The sequence below is a fragment of the Leptonotus elevatus genome, chromosome 3 (assembly GCF_054856555.1).
Source record: "Leptonotus elevatus isolate MCC_2025b chromosome 3, RoL_Lele_1.0, whole genome shotgun sequence".
Taxonomy (NCBI): domain Eukaryota; kingdom Metazoa; phylum Chordata; class Actinopteri; order Syngnathiformes; family Syngnathidae; genus Leptonotus; species Leptonotus elevatus.
In genome coordinates, this window is record NC_141241.1 from 15,359,279 (window position 1) to 15,372,657 (window position 13,379).

General features: G+C 41.3%; 1 protein-coding gene across 1 annotated transcript; it reads left to right on the forward strand.

The window, feature by feature from the left end:
- Positions 1-865: 865 nt before the first annotated feature.
- Positions 866-12,446, forward strand: kif7 (kinesin family member 7). The gene is made up of 20 exons (XM_086072426.1): positions 866-1,032; positions 2,416-2,805; positions 2,901-3,098; positions 3,891-4,290; positions 4,378-4,725; positions 4,861-5,053; positions 6,234-6,389; positions 6,569-6,721; positions 7,033-7,145; positions 7,279-7,400; positions 7,760-7,915; positions 8,005-8,210; positions 8,286-8,483; positions 8,553-8,678; positions 8,774-8,950; positions 9,046-9,261; positions 9,544-9,750; positions 9,922-10,120; positions 11,414-11,575; positions 11,657-12,446. Exons 2-20 carry the CDS (start codon positions 2,475-2,477, stop codon positions 12,022-12,024), a joined length of 4,029 nt encoding a protein of 1,342 aa, XP_085928552.1. The 5' UTR covers positions 866-1,032; positions 2,416-2,474; the 3' UTR covers positions 12,025-12,446.
- Positions 12,447-13,379: the final 933 nt, after the last annotated feature.

Consider the following 13,379-nt stretch of genomic DNA (forward strand, 5'->3'; position numbering starts at 1 on the left):
GAGCAGTTCTGTGCCGTCCTTGAATGACAAATTTTATGCATGAGAGCCCTTTGCACTGGTAGGGGGTTGGGGGTATCACTGTATGTGGTTGTTTTTTGATTGTTCAAAGCCTTTGTAGTTAAAGGCTGAATCTTTTATATTTGCAGTGACCTATGTATTATGAAAAATGAAATATATTAAGATACTGTGATGGACATTGGTTCGATGAAAGACAGACGTGCAAATTATTTTATCCACATTTTGGCATATATCGGGTTAGGAAGTGCATGATAAAAAAAATGTTCATGGCTCGTATGATGTTGAATATGCCTGTCCTGTAGCTTACCCATATTTTACACCAGGCGAAATAGTACAGTACTGTATATTTGTTTATCAAACTATTCCTGAAAACTGAACGTTTTTCAGTGCATGTTAAAACACGGACCTACGCTGCCCCCTTTTGTTCACTTATAGTAATTGCACACACCCTCGATGGTGAGTCATTTCAAGCAAAGTGTTAACTCTTGTTATCTTGTATGTTTTAAAAAGGACTCGAGTAAATGATTGTATTGTTTATTAGTCGTGAAATGAAAAAAATATATATATAGTGTTTTGTCTTTGACAAGCTTTTAAAATATTTCTTTAAAATAATATATCAATTATTTTATAAAATATAACATGTTCTACAACTCTAGACTGCGTTGAAGGGTAATTTACAAACAGTAAAACTGATTCTTTGTCGTTTTGTCGTTTGCAACAGTTGCAAATGGATGAAAAGGAAGGTGTATACTCAAGCGAGAGAGAGAGAGAGAGAGAGAGAGAGAGAGAGAGAGACAGAGAGAGAGACAGAGAGAGACAGAGAGAGAGACAGAGAGACAGAGAGAGAGACAGAGAGACAGAGAGAGAGGGAGAGAGAGGGGGGGAGAGGGAGAGAGGAAAAAAGAACAATCCCAAGCTTTTTTCCGGCTCCTCCCAATGACTTCCCCCACACTTCCATTTTCCCAACAATTTTTTTTTAAGCCTTTAACCATTATTAACTTCAACAAAATCCAAGTAAGTAACATTAAAGGGGCCATTATAACTTAACCCAAATAGTCGCATGCTTTTTAGCACTCCTTATTTTCCCAGTTGGACGTTGTAGAACTTGTAAGAAACTCTCTTTTCCCCCCTTGTTTTTGTTCCGACTGCTGCTAACTAGCTTGGAACGTTAGCCTAGCTTTTTGGTAAACACTACAAGTGCGTGAACTACTACAGACTCGGAGCATCTCGCCACTTTAAGGGATAAAATGTCGAGTTTTAGTGCTGTAGTCGACAGATGAATGCACTTCTTTAATGGTGTATCCTGAGCAACAGGCGCTTCTGTGGTATGTCAGTAGTTAGCCATGCATGGTCTTCCATGGAGTGCCTCGTGCGATGAAATTATTATATTTTGCAAACAAGTGTGGGTTTGTGTTTGACATGAACGCTCACGTCATAAGATTGCAAGGTCTAGTAGTATTTTACGGCAGCCAAGAGCCCAATAGTTGGAAAGGGTGGTACGAAAAAAATCTTCATAGATAATCTTCATAAATAAATTGCACGCACTATAATCCAATTTTGTGATGTTTATCCCATTTTAATGTAAACTCTCCCAGTACAGTACATATATACACGTCTACCATTCGCTGCAATTATACAGTTCGGAAGTAATATAACATTCCACATTCTTCACAGCAAACTCCATGAATTGTAAAACACCATCAACAGAGAAGTGTAATTTTCATATCCAATTTAATTTATAGATGGACATTATTTCTCTTTTACATAACACAACTCACAAAAATGTAGATGCATTCATAAAATTGTAGGATGAACCTAAAATGCACTTAACAGGGGAACCTAATCTGACTTCTAATCTTTTGAATGTGTATGTTCAGTGTGTCTACTTTTTGCACAACTTGTTTTCTAACAAGGAGCTAAATGTCAAAATTCACGACCGGTCTATTTTATTTGTATTTTTCCGGTGACTAATTTTGCCTTTTCTGTGACTCTTACAGTCTCTCTGTCTTTTGCAACCTGCTCTGGCTAGTGTGCACATCCATCTGAAATAATTCCATTTGAATAATATATCACCTCAACAGTCTATAACAGTGGTGTCCAAACTCTGTCCTGAAGGGTCAGAGTCCTACAGGTTTTGGATGTTTCCCTACTCCAAACGCACCTGTTTTCAATGAACAGGATCGTTACAGGCTCATGCAGAGCTTACTGATGAGCTTCAAGCGTGTTGAAGAAAGGAAAAATCTCAAACCTGCAGGACTGCGGCCCTCGAGGACCGAGTTTGGACACCACTGGTCTATAATAGTAGTTGACTTTATAATTCATCTAATAACATCTTCACTTGCGTTTCAAGATGGCGGGGGTTTCCACACGTCAACTTCTTCTTCTTGTATCTTCCAGACTGATGATTTGTGATTACCCCCACGATGACGCAGTCGTAGCTCTGACGTTCTAGCAAAATGTCTCCCAAAGTGCCAAGCGGCCAAGGCAAAGGGGAATATTCGGCAGTTCAAGTCGCAGTCCGAGTGCGTCCGCTGCTGCCTAAAGAGCTTCTCCGCTGCCATGAGAGCTGCATCACTGTGGACTCCGAACTACAGCGGGTCACACTGGGTCACGACAGACACTTTCTTTGCGACTTCCTATTTGAGGAAACCTGCTGCCAAGAGGAGGTTTATTCTTCATCAGTTCAACCGCTTATTGATGCTTTCTTCCAAGGATTCAATGCAACAGTCTTTGCTTATGGTCAGACAGGCTCGGGCAAGACTTACACCATTGGAGAAGCTAATATATGTAAGTTGTTGTTCAATGCTTGCTTGTTGTTTTGTTTGAACCGTTCTGTTTGCACTAAGCCATGTATTTTTTGTTTGTTTGACATCTATTGTTAGCCTCATTTCGAGATGAGGAGCAGGGCATCATTCCCAGAGCGGTTGCAGATGTCTTCAAGCTGCTGGATGAAAACGACCTCACAGACTTCTCTGTCCGAGTGTCCTATTTGGAGGTCTACAAAGAGGAATTTAAGGACTTACTGGAGGTGGAAACTGCAAGCAAGGACATCCACATTCGGGAAGATAAGGGCAACATTGGTATGAAATGTCCTGTCTTTGATCTAATTGACGCTCTCCGGCTGTGGTATTAGGTCTACCTGCGATCCGTTTTAAGAACTGTATCAAAAATTTCTGTTGTGATTGATACTTTTAACCTATTAGTTTAGTGCAAAATCCTTGCACCGGGTATATACTCTGATTAACATTTGATTGTAATTGAGTAAGGGGCATGATTATGCAATCTGGCTTCAATTCACCACCTCACCAACTGTGTCGCTTAATTTCCTTGTCTTCAAAATATGCATGCGTATGTGTTAAAATGTTAATTTATTGTACACATAATTCCTTGTCAATTTTTTTTCATAGGTCACATACAGCTTATTGTGTATGTGAATGCAGTCCTTCCCAAATAGGCAGTCGTGTGTGATCTCAGGATTTATTAATTTTTTGCCAATATTAAGTGTAATTGCACATCCACTACAGTAGGTGGCAGTGGCACTTTCATTGTCAGTGCACAAAGAGTATAAGCTCCTATGCAGAGAGGTCTTACTTATAATCACTTAATTACAGTCAAAGCAGAGATTAGGGGGGGGGGGGGTTCTTCTTCCTTGGGGGGGGGGGGGGTGGCTGACATAAAACAATTGAGAAGAGCTGGTTTAATGCAACATTGATTTTTATCGTTACTTGGTTCATCGATGGAATAATTTGTATGATACGCATTCCTCATTGGATATTTTATACATGTATACCTGTGTTGTGGACATCTTTTGTTGCTGTAATGTATATTATAAATCTGCCTTGTATGACTTGTTCTCATGTTGATTTGTGTAGTCCTGTGTGGAGTCAAGGAGTGCGTAGTGGAGGGTCTGGATGAGGTCTTGAGTTTACTGGAATCGGGAAACACAGCCAGACACACCGGCGCAACCCAAATGAATCCAAACTCCAGCCGCTCGCACACCATTTTCACCTTGTACATGGATCAGCGGCGAGGAAGTTTGCGTCTCTACGGGAATGCCACAAGTGGAGGACCCCAAATGTTGTCTTCTAAGTTCCATTTTGTGGACTTGGCCGGTTCGGAGCGCATCTTGAAAACGGGAAATACTGGAGAGCGACTGAAGGAGAGCATACAGATCAACAGTGGCCTTCTTGCTCTTGGAAATGTTATCGGTGCCCTCGGGGACCCGAAAAGGAAAGGCTCACATATACCGTACAGAGATTCAAAAATTACAAGGTACATTACTATTAATTGCGCATATACAGTGTATTAAATCTACAGTTTGTGTTAATCAATATTTTTTTTCATCACTGTTTTACCCAGGATCCTAAAAGACTCTTTGGGTGGTAATTCCAAAACCCTGATGATAGCCTGCATCAGCCCATCATCGTCAGACTTTGACGAAAGCCTCAATACACTGAACTACGCCACAAGAGCCCGCAATATTCAGAATCGGGCTACAGTCAACTGCAAGCGGGAGCCGGATCGCGTCGAAGGCCTGGAGCAGCAAATCAAGGCCCTTCGCCGAGCCCTGGAAAACCGCCATCGGTCAGAGACGCGCATCATTTCTCACGCCGATCCCAACAGGAAGCCGCGACTTGGCGAAGGAGAGATCAGCAGACTGCAAGTGCAGGGGGCCCACTATCGAACCTGCACAGACACTGCTTACAGGTTATTACAAGATTCAGATATCATTGATATCATTTATAATGTATGTAGCCTCATGTACTCAATGTGAAATTTTCCCATTTTTGCCTTTAGTGTACAATATGTCTTTCTTATACATCATGCATGTAAATATGACAGGTTGCTACGCGAGCTGCAAAGTGAAGGAGTGCTGACTGCGGAACAGAGTTTAAGGGTGAAGGAGTGGCTGTGCTCTGTGGAGGAGGAACGCAGTCGTCTGACGACCGCGTCTGGACCAGACAGCGGAATCGAGAACAGCTCTACTGAGGAAAATGTTGCTTTAAGAAGGGAAAGGCCTTCCGTCAACATCCAGGTGTGTCTCTCACAAACTTATGCAGTCGATTTGGAAATAATGCGGTTGTTATCGATGGTTGAAGTTGACCAGACATTTTCTCATGCACTCCAATACTGAATGATTCATTTAGACCACATGAGTCGCAAACAAAAACAAATAAAAACTCACTAGTGATGATATTGGGAATGTTTTCAAAGTGATCATTTGAGAAATGAAGTGCTGCTTATTGATATGTGTCTGTTTTAAAAGTAATAATAATAATTATTCTTATTTATGACCAACATTTGGACAAATATGAAGCTCAATAATTATTAATAATATGATCAATGGGCATTTGAGCTAAAAAGTACAGTAGCTCTCTGTTTCGCAACTGTTTGTGACCCCTGATTGAGACAATAGTGCTTTGTCGCCATCTTGTGGCATCCTTCTGCCAAGGAAGTAGAGTATATTGTAGACAAAAGTGTTTTTCTCCCACTTTCGAATTACTCACAGATGAAAATATTAAGTCATCTTTAAGTTTGTCCAGGTATCTCTGGAATAACTTGAAGGGGAAGTCAACCCTTAACATTTCTTGACAATAATATGTTATATGTGACCTCACTAGTCTAAACTTAACATTCTGATTAATATTTGTGGAATATGAGTTATGAAGCAAAATCCAGACGTTTTTATCCATCTCGGAGCAGCCATTGTGACACTTGCTGTCGACTGAAGATGACATCACAGTTGCTCAGGCAACGAGCAATCACAGCTCACCTGTTTTCTGAAGCTGAGCTGTGATTGGTTGTCACCTTAGACATGAGCAACATTGATGTCATTTATAGTCGACAGCAAGTGGCAAAATGGCCGCCCCTCGAGATGGATAAAAATGACCAGATTTTGCTGCTTAACTCATATTCCACTAACACAATATTAACCAGAATACCATATTTAGACCAGTGGGGCTGCATAGAATATATTATTGTCAAAAACATTTGTTTGGGTTGACTTCCCCTTTAAGTAATTTTGATTCTAACAATGTACTTGCTTAGTCTAATGTAAAGCTTGGTTTCTTAAACCTTAAACAAAAAAAATAATCTTCAATTGACCAAACAAAACGAAAATTTTTAGCCAATGTTGAAATCTAAGCACTGCTTAAAACACACAAATTGTGAACATGTGCCACATACTGATTTCTTTTTCTGCAATGTGAACACAGGATTCCGATTCTCTGGAGGAGAGGTGGAGCTATGAGCGTGACGGTGTTAAGGATGAGACCGTAGTCAGGCTTCAAGCCCAGGTCCTGCGTCTGGAGAGCGAGAATACAGACTTCCTGGCGGCTCTGGAGGACGCTATGGAGCAGTACAAGCTGCAGGTCTGATGAAGCAAAATTATGGGGGGGTTGAGTGCTTGCCGTAGATAGTTTGCGATTTGTTTTGTTTTTAATCGACCTTGTGACCTAAACAGACCCACAGAAATTTGGTCAACCTGGATAGAAGCATAATAATGGTGCTGTTTGCTGCTTTTATTGATTGATTGTGTTTTCTCTATCAGAGTGATAAGCTACAGGAGCAGCAGGACCTGATTGCAGAGTTGCAGTGTCTGCTAGCCAGTCCCGACATGCGCGGCTTGGGCCTTAATTTGTGCTCACGGCCTCACACTGCCCCGATTGGCTCCATGCAACAAAACCACAATGGAAGCCCAGAGGTAACCAACCACTGCACTGAGTTTTATTTTTTAGCTAATAAAATTATCTTTTTAAAGCGGTTTTGATTAAGCATGTTGGTTTTCTTTTGTTGTTGTTATGAATTTCCAGCCATATGTGTGATGCTGTGAATTTCTGAACACTACACTAATGCTCAATAAGTCAAGTGGCAATCAAAACGAAATAAATTACTGTATCTTGTTTTGAATTAAAAAAAATCTAGCACTTTTTTAAATTGTATTTACAACATGGAAGGTGTACCTAACCGGGTGTCCTGTACATAATCATCAAGTTTGTGTGTTTGCATTTACAGGGTGATGATCAGGATATTTCTCTGTGTGAGGAGCAGATGACCTCAAGGGGAGCAGAAATTTACGGAATCAATGAAGACAGCATGCAGTGTAACCTTCCCAGAGTGAGACAAAGGTGCATCTTAAAAATCACAGTTTGCAACTCACATAATCAAGATACAAAGACAAACAGTTAATGTCACCACCTGCGTTCTTCATGTTTTTCATAATGTCAGCGTTAATGTCATATCGAACATATTTAATAACAGGCCGGTGAACCAAACCTGGACCAAGAAGGACATGCTCTTGGGTGGACGAGCAGTCGGTGGTAGAGGGTTAACATCTCATCTACCCGAACCCGACCATCGTTCCAATGGAGGCAGAAAAGCTTGTAAGTTGAATCTATTTGCATTGTGACAAAAAAAAACGCATATTTTGTGCCTCATCGTTGCAAAGTCTGACTGACCTGACACTCCACTCAGGTGGGCCGAAGCATTTAGTAGTCCTAAAACACAGAAACAAAGGTCATGCAGAACCTTTGTTCAGGTCAGATTTGGGTGCATCACTTCATACAGACTTTAATGACATCTTTTAAATAATTCCTAGCTTATTGTTAGTCAATATTTCTTCGTGTAAAACAAAGTTCTCCAAGTTTGTGCTCAGTTAACGACTAATTGCTTTAACCCTAACTTTTCATCTCTATGCAAATTTAATTCATTTCTCATACTATTCATTTCCATTCCTTCTCAGCCAACTCCTGTGTGGGTGAGACGTCAGTATGCGATGCTCTGAGGGGTTTTGACGGTGTTTCAGAGACGGGACTTCTTCAGGCCCAGCAGAAGATAAGGGAGCTGTCAGTCACTATCCGCATGAAAGAAGAGCTCATCAAGGAGCTGGTCAAAACCGGTGCAGAATCTTCTCTAAAAAATTCAAATGCGCTCTCAAGTTTTGTGCGTCATCTTTGACACGTCTACATGCTGGATGTGATTTACCAGGCAAGGATGCGCAGTCCCTCAACAAGCAGTACAGTCACAAGATCACGGCTCTGGAAAGCGAAGCCGTGCAGGCGAGACAGGAGCTGCACGAGGCGCAACGGCAACTTCAGGAGCTGGAGAGGCAGGAGAGAGAGATCAGCGCCACAGACAAGACCAGAGCTCAGGAGTGTCGACGGAAAATTGCGGCCGCTCAGAGCAAAGTTCAGGTTTGTCTCTCATTATTGTGAAAAGCATTTGAAGATGTATCTTGTAAATTGACTGCGCAAATGTTTTTGTTGAAGGTTCTCAGTCAACGTCAGAGGGATACGGCCCATCTGGCAAATCTGCCGGCACAAAGCGAGCGCCGGGTGCAGGAGCTGGAGCGCAGTGTGCAGTCGATGAGGCAACAACAGGAGCTCCTGCAGAAGCGACTGCGGCAGGAAAGTCAGCAGAAACGACGTCTGGAGACGGAGATGCAGCGCCGGACTCACAGAGTCAAAGTATTTTTTGAGATTCTGATTGATCATCAGAAATTCAGTATTCAGATCTGCACACTTCCTCTTTATCAGGAGCTTGAGATAAAGAATGAGCAACAGCAAAAGATTCTAAAGATCAAGACCGAAGAGATTGCCGCCTTCCAGAGGCAGAGACGCAGCGGCAGCAACGGCTCTGTCATCTCACTGGAAGAGCAACAGGTGTAGTCACGATAATATTACAGAGGCGGGCTTAAACTCCATTCTCTTGTGACGAAAGCTGACTGACGATGCCGTTCCGCGCCCTGTGTGAGCAGAAGATAGAGGAGCAGAAACGCTGGCTGGATGAGGAAATGGAGCGTGTACTGGAACAGAGACGGGGACTTGAAGATCTGGAAGGCGAGCTCACGAAACGAGAGGAAATCCTGGCCAAGAAAGAAGCCTTGCTGCAGGAGCGCAGTGATCTGGAGACCAAAAGGCTCCGTTCCAGTCAGGTATGCAAACAGAAAAGCTACAAATTTTTAGCAGCGTGGTTAGTAAGGAAATTCGGATACGTTTTCACTGGGTTCACCTCTCTCTCTCTCTGCAGGCGCTGAGTAAAGATCTGGTGACTTTAACGGGGCGCATCGAGACCCTTGAGCACGAGTTGAGCGAGAGGAACGGCCTGCTTCGCAGCAGCAGTGCTCAGGACTCCCAACAGATTCGACAAGAAATCTCCAACCTGCGACAAGAGAAGGATTCCTTGCTTAAACAGAGAGTGGAGCTCGATGATAAGTTGCGCCAGGGAAACCTGCTCTCACCTGAGGTCAGACTCTGCACGCTAAACATTTTTGCATACGTTCACGGTGCTCTAACAATAAAAGGCCATTTAGTCAGTCAGAATTCAGAAGAAAGTCATTTTCTGGAAACGTCCAGTAGCTACCATGTAAGTTAATTCAGGATACGTTATGGGGAACATGTTTAAGCCCACCATCTCAATGGTTAATTATTCTGTTCTATGTTGTTAAAAAAAATAAAAAATAAAATACTTAGGAGACCCAACTGAACGTTTTACAGTATGACCCTCAATCTTCTGTGTTTCAACCAGGAGGAGCGAACCCTCTTCCAGCTGGATGAGGCCATCGAAGCTCTGGATGCCGCCATCGAGTACAAGAACGAGGCCATCACCCAAAGGCAGAGGCAGCTCAGGGCGTCTGCCAGCATGCTGTCCCAGTGGGAGATGAATCTCATGGCCAAACTCAGCTACTTGTCGGCCTCCGAGACCCGAGCTCTGCTGTGCAAGTACTTCGACAAGGTTGGTGGGGCTAACCTGCACTCAAAAAAATTCTTGCTAAATTCTTGCCATGCTATGAAACTCCCTAGGAGCTCATTTACCTGCCGGTTGAGTAGAAGCAACTGTGGCGGGGTTTTTACTTTCTGGACCTGGATTTGCCACCACTGATGCTGACATGATTGTCTTTTGCAGGTGGTGTCCCTTCGTGAGGAGGAACGTAAGTTGCAACTCGCGCTGGCTGAGCTGGAAATGCAGCTGGACGAACAGCAGCGGCTGGTGCAGTGGCTGGAGAACGCTCTGGATCGCACGCAGCTCGACACCGACCGTAGGCTCACTCAGCAGCAAAAAGAGCACGAGAGGAGCGTGCAGCTCTTACTGCAGCAGTGTCGAGGTGTGTCCATTTTAATGCGTTTGCAGATGAAGATTCTGTACATAGGTTCCGTTTAAAAAAAAAATTATGATAGAGCACCTGCATTTGATCTCTTTGAATTGCCCAAGTAGTTTTTGTATGTTTGTAGTTTTCCCACAATGTCACATTTTTTCACCCAGAATAATCCCCATTGACTCTCAAATGATTCATTCATATAAATATTCATTATAGTAGAGTTACATCATTCCCTTTCAAAATTCTAATGATTTTTTAACATTCCAAAAAGTCCCACATACCAAAAAATTCCACTTTTTTTTTTACTAACATTTTATACATTTATCACCAATATAAGTCCACATCATTCAATATCATTCCACATTATTCCATATTTCAACCAATTGTATTTATTATTATTTATTTATTTTCACCAATAGCATTCCACATTATTGCATTTCATTCCATATCATGGGTCTCCAACCTGCGGCTCTGGAGCCACATATGGCTCTTTAGTCCCTCTCCTGTGGCTCCCTATGTATCTCTAAAAAAAGAAATAATAGAAATTAATATATTTTTACTTATTAATTTATTTTTAGCTAAAATATTATGCAAATGACTTGATGATTCAATTTAAAAAAGGAATAATTAAATATTTTTAAAATGTCAGTTGTCAGAAAAAGAGTGAAAATTTAAAATTAATAAATAAATAAAAATGTCCAAAGGAGAAGAAAAGCATAAAATGAGTATAAAATTGCCAAAAATGTCAGAATTGAATAAAAAGACAGAAAAGAAAATGTTCAAAAAGTACTCATGAAATGTCAAAAAAACAAAAGAAGAAATCCCCAAAATTAACATAAGATGGCCACAAAATTGCCCAAATTTTCAGAAAATTTATAGAAAAAAAGCCAGAAGCAAATGTCAGAAAAATTTCCAAAAAAGGAAGAGAGTCTAAAAATGTATGAAAAATGAAGCAAACAACAAAAAATCCAAAAGCAGAAGACAAAAGGTATGCCGCAAATTTTCTGTTCTAATTAGCTCTTGGGCCACGGTACATTAGACTCACACTACTAACACTGTTTCTTTCATTTCACAATTTTCAAATAATTTGCGGCTCCAAACAGATTTTTGACTATTTATTTGGCCTAAAATGGCTCTTTTGACAGTAAAGGTTGCTGACTCCTGTTCTATATCATTCCACACCATTCCTATTTTACATTCAACATTCCAACACTCCCACACAATTGCTTCAAAAATGACCTTTTCTAGTTTTTATCTAGCTGGTAGAATTTGTAAACTTGTGTCTGTGTATCCACGCAGAGCAAATGGACGAGGGCCTGGCAGGAAGGCAGCGGCAGTATGAGGGATGGATCCACGGCCTCTGCAAGGAGCTTAACCACTACAAGGCGGCAAATCTTGAACTGAGCAACAAACTGAGGGAATTCTGCGGCTCTGCCAGCCAGCCAAAAGAGCAGGGCAAAGGTAAGTGTTATTTTCATCGAAAACAGGATCAGTCACAGTCTACTTTTATTCTGATTGTCCTATTGTTTTGCTGTGCTTCAGTGGTGCCGTGTAATGGTAAACCACTAGGTGTCAGCATGGATAACCATGGTGGAAGAGGGACGCCAATAAGTGAAAAACCTCCAAAATCCAGAGAGGAAATGCGGGAGCTGGTTAATGCCCCTCTTCCATCCATATGGAGGCGCTCTTCTCTCCCCACTGAGGAGCCCGCCGTCATGGAGGAGCTGTGGCTTCAAACGGCCTCCGATGGGCCCATCAACCGTGTAGTCCAAACTGGGCTGAACTCATCGAGCCCTCCCACCTCCCTGCCCGCTATGAAATCCCGGAGGGAGTCCCGGCGCAGCAGCTTTAATGTCGGACCAATCATTTCAAACAATGCTTTCATAGACTTGAGGAAAAATCTTGCCTGAGACACAGTGTTTTGTTTTATTATTATTGTAGAATAACTTTGATATTGTTACCTGAAGTTTCCCCCCAGAAATTCAGCAATTTTGTATTTTTATATATTTGTATTTAATTGTTTCATGGATGGATTTTTATACAAAGCACTTTGACTATGGTAGTTTCTATGTTATTAAGATGTATGAGGTTTGTCCTATAAAGTTCAAAAGTCTGTCATTGTTGTCAGGCATTGTTACAAAATAAGGTTATTTTATGGTCTTATCACAGTTGATAGCAGAGGTGGCAAAAGAACTCAAACTATGTACAGGTCAAAAGACTCCAACGTGGATAGACCACTGGTTTTGCGACCTATTAAGTCGAAGTACAGATACTTGTGTCAAAAAGCTGATGAAAAGTACCGCATCTACTCAAGTAAAACATCTCAACCATGGTTGATTTCACCTGTTTGAGTGTTTTTTTTTATGAACATACTGTTTAAATAATAATAATAACAAGCCTATTTTCTTCAAGTGCAGGTATCTGTTTTTAAATTTAAATATAAGTAAAAAGGTATAAAAAGTACTAGTAGCCTGAAAATCTACTTAAGTAGACTGCAGCAACAAAGTTGACTTTACTGTTTTCCTTTGGGGGGGGGGGTTAACCTATTTGGACTGAAGTAAATACGTTTTCAAATGTAGTTTCAAAAGTTAATATGCAAGGTGCAACTTATATAAAAACTTTGGACCTATAAGTAAGTAATGAAGTATTCAGAGTACTAATACACGCGTTTTTCATATTGATATTTACTCGACTACTGCTTTAGTGTAGGTTAGTGATGGTCTATGGCGCAATCCGCCTTCTACGTTGGGGTTTCCTTTTGTAGTGGCAGTACCCCGGTCTGAACAGCAGAGGGAGTGTAACCTCGTTGCAACATCATTGAAACAGGGCAATTTTTGTTTGTTTTTGTTTTCAGTTAAAATCAAGTCATACCAAGTTGGCTCACCTTTGAAGCTTACCACACGGCTAGAAACAAGGCACCTTACAGAATATTAAGCAAATAACCTCGTCCAAAAAATGTTAATTGCATTTAATTGTGTCTGTGCAAACTTTGCATTGAAGTATGAGAGATTAGTCGGTTGGTGGCTAAACATCTTGAGGACTAAAATGGCCAAACAAGTAAGTCATGTGACTTGTATTTGGACCAAAGCAGGTTTAGTACTGGACCCTAAAATACCATAACTGATCATATTAAAACTGTATGCTGAAATACTATGGTTACAAAACATATTTTCTCAATATGTTGCAAAACTACATATCCACAGGCCACGTTTGCTACACGTTTGCTCCAAATTGCAAAAGTATTTCTGCATACTAACGCTAGAGG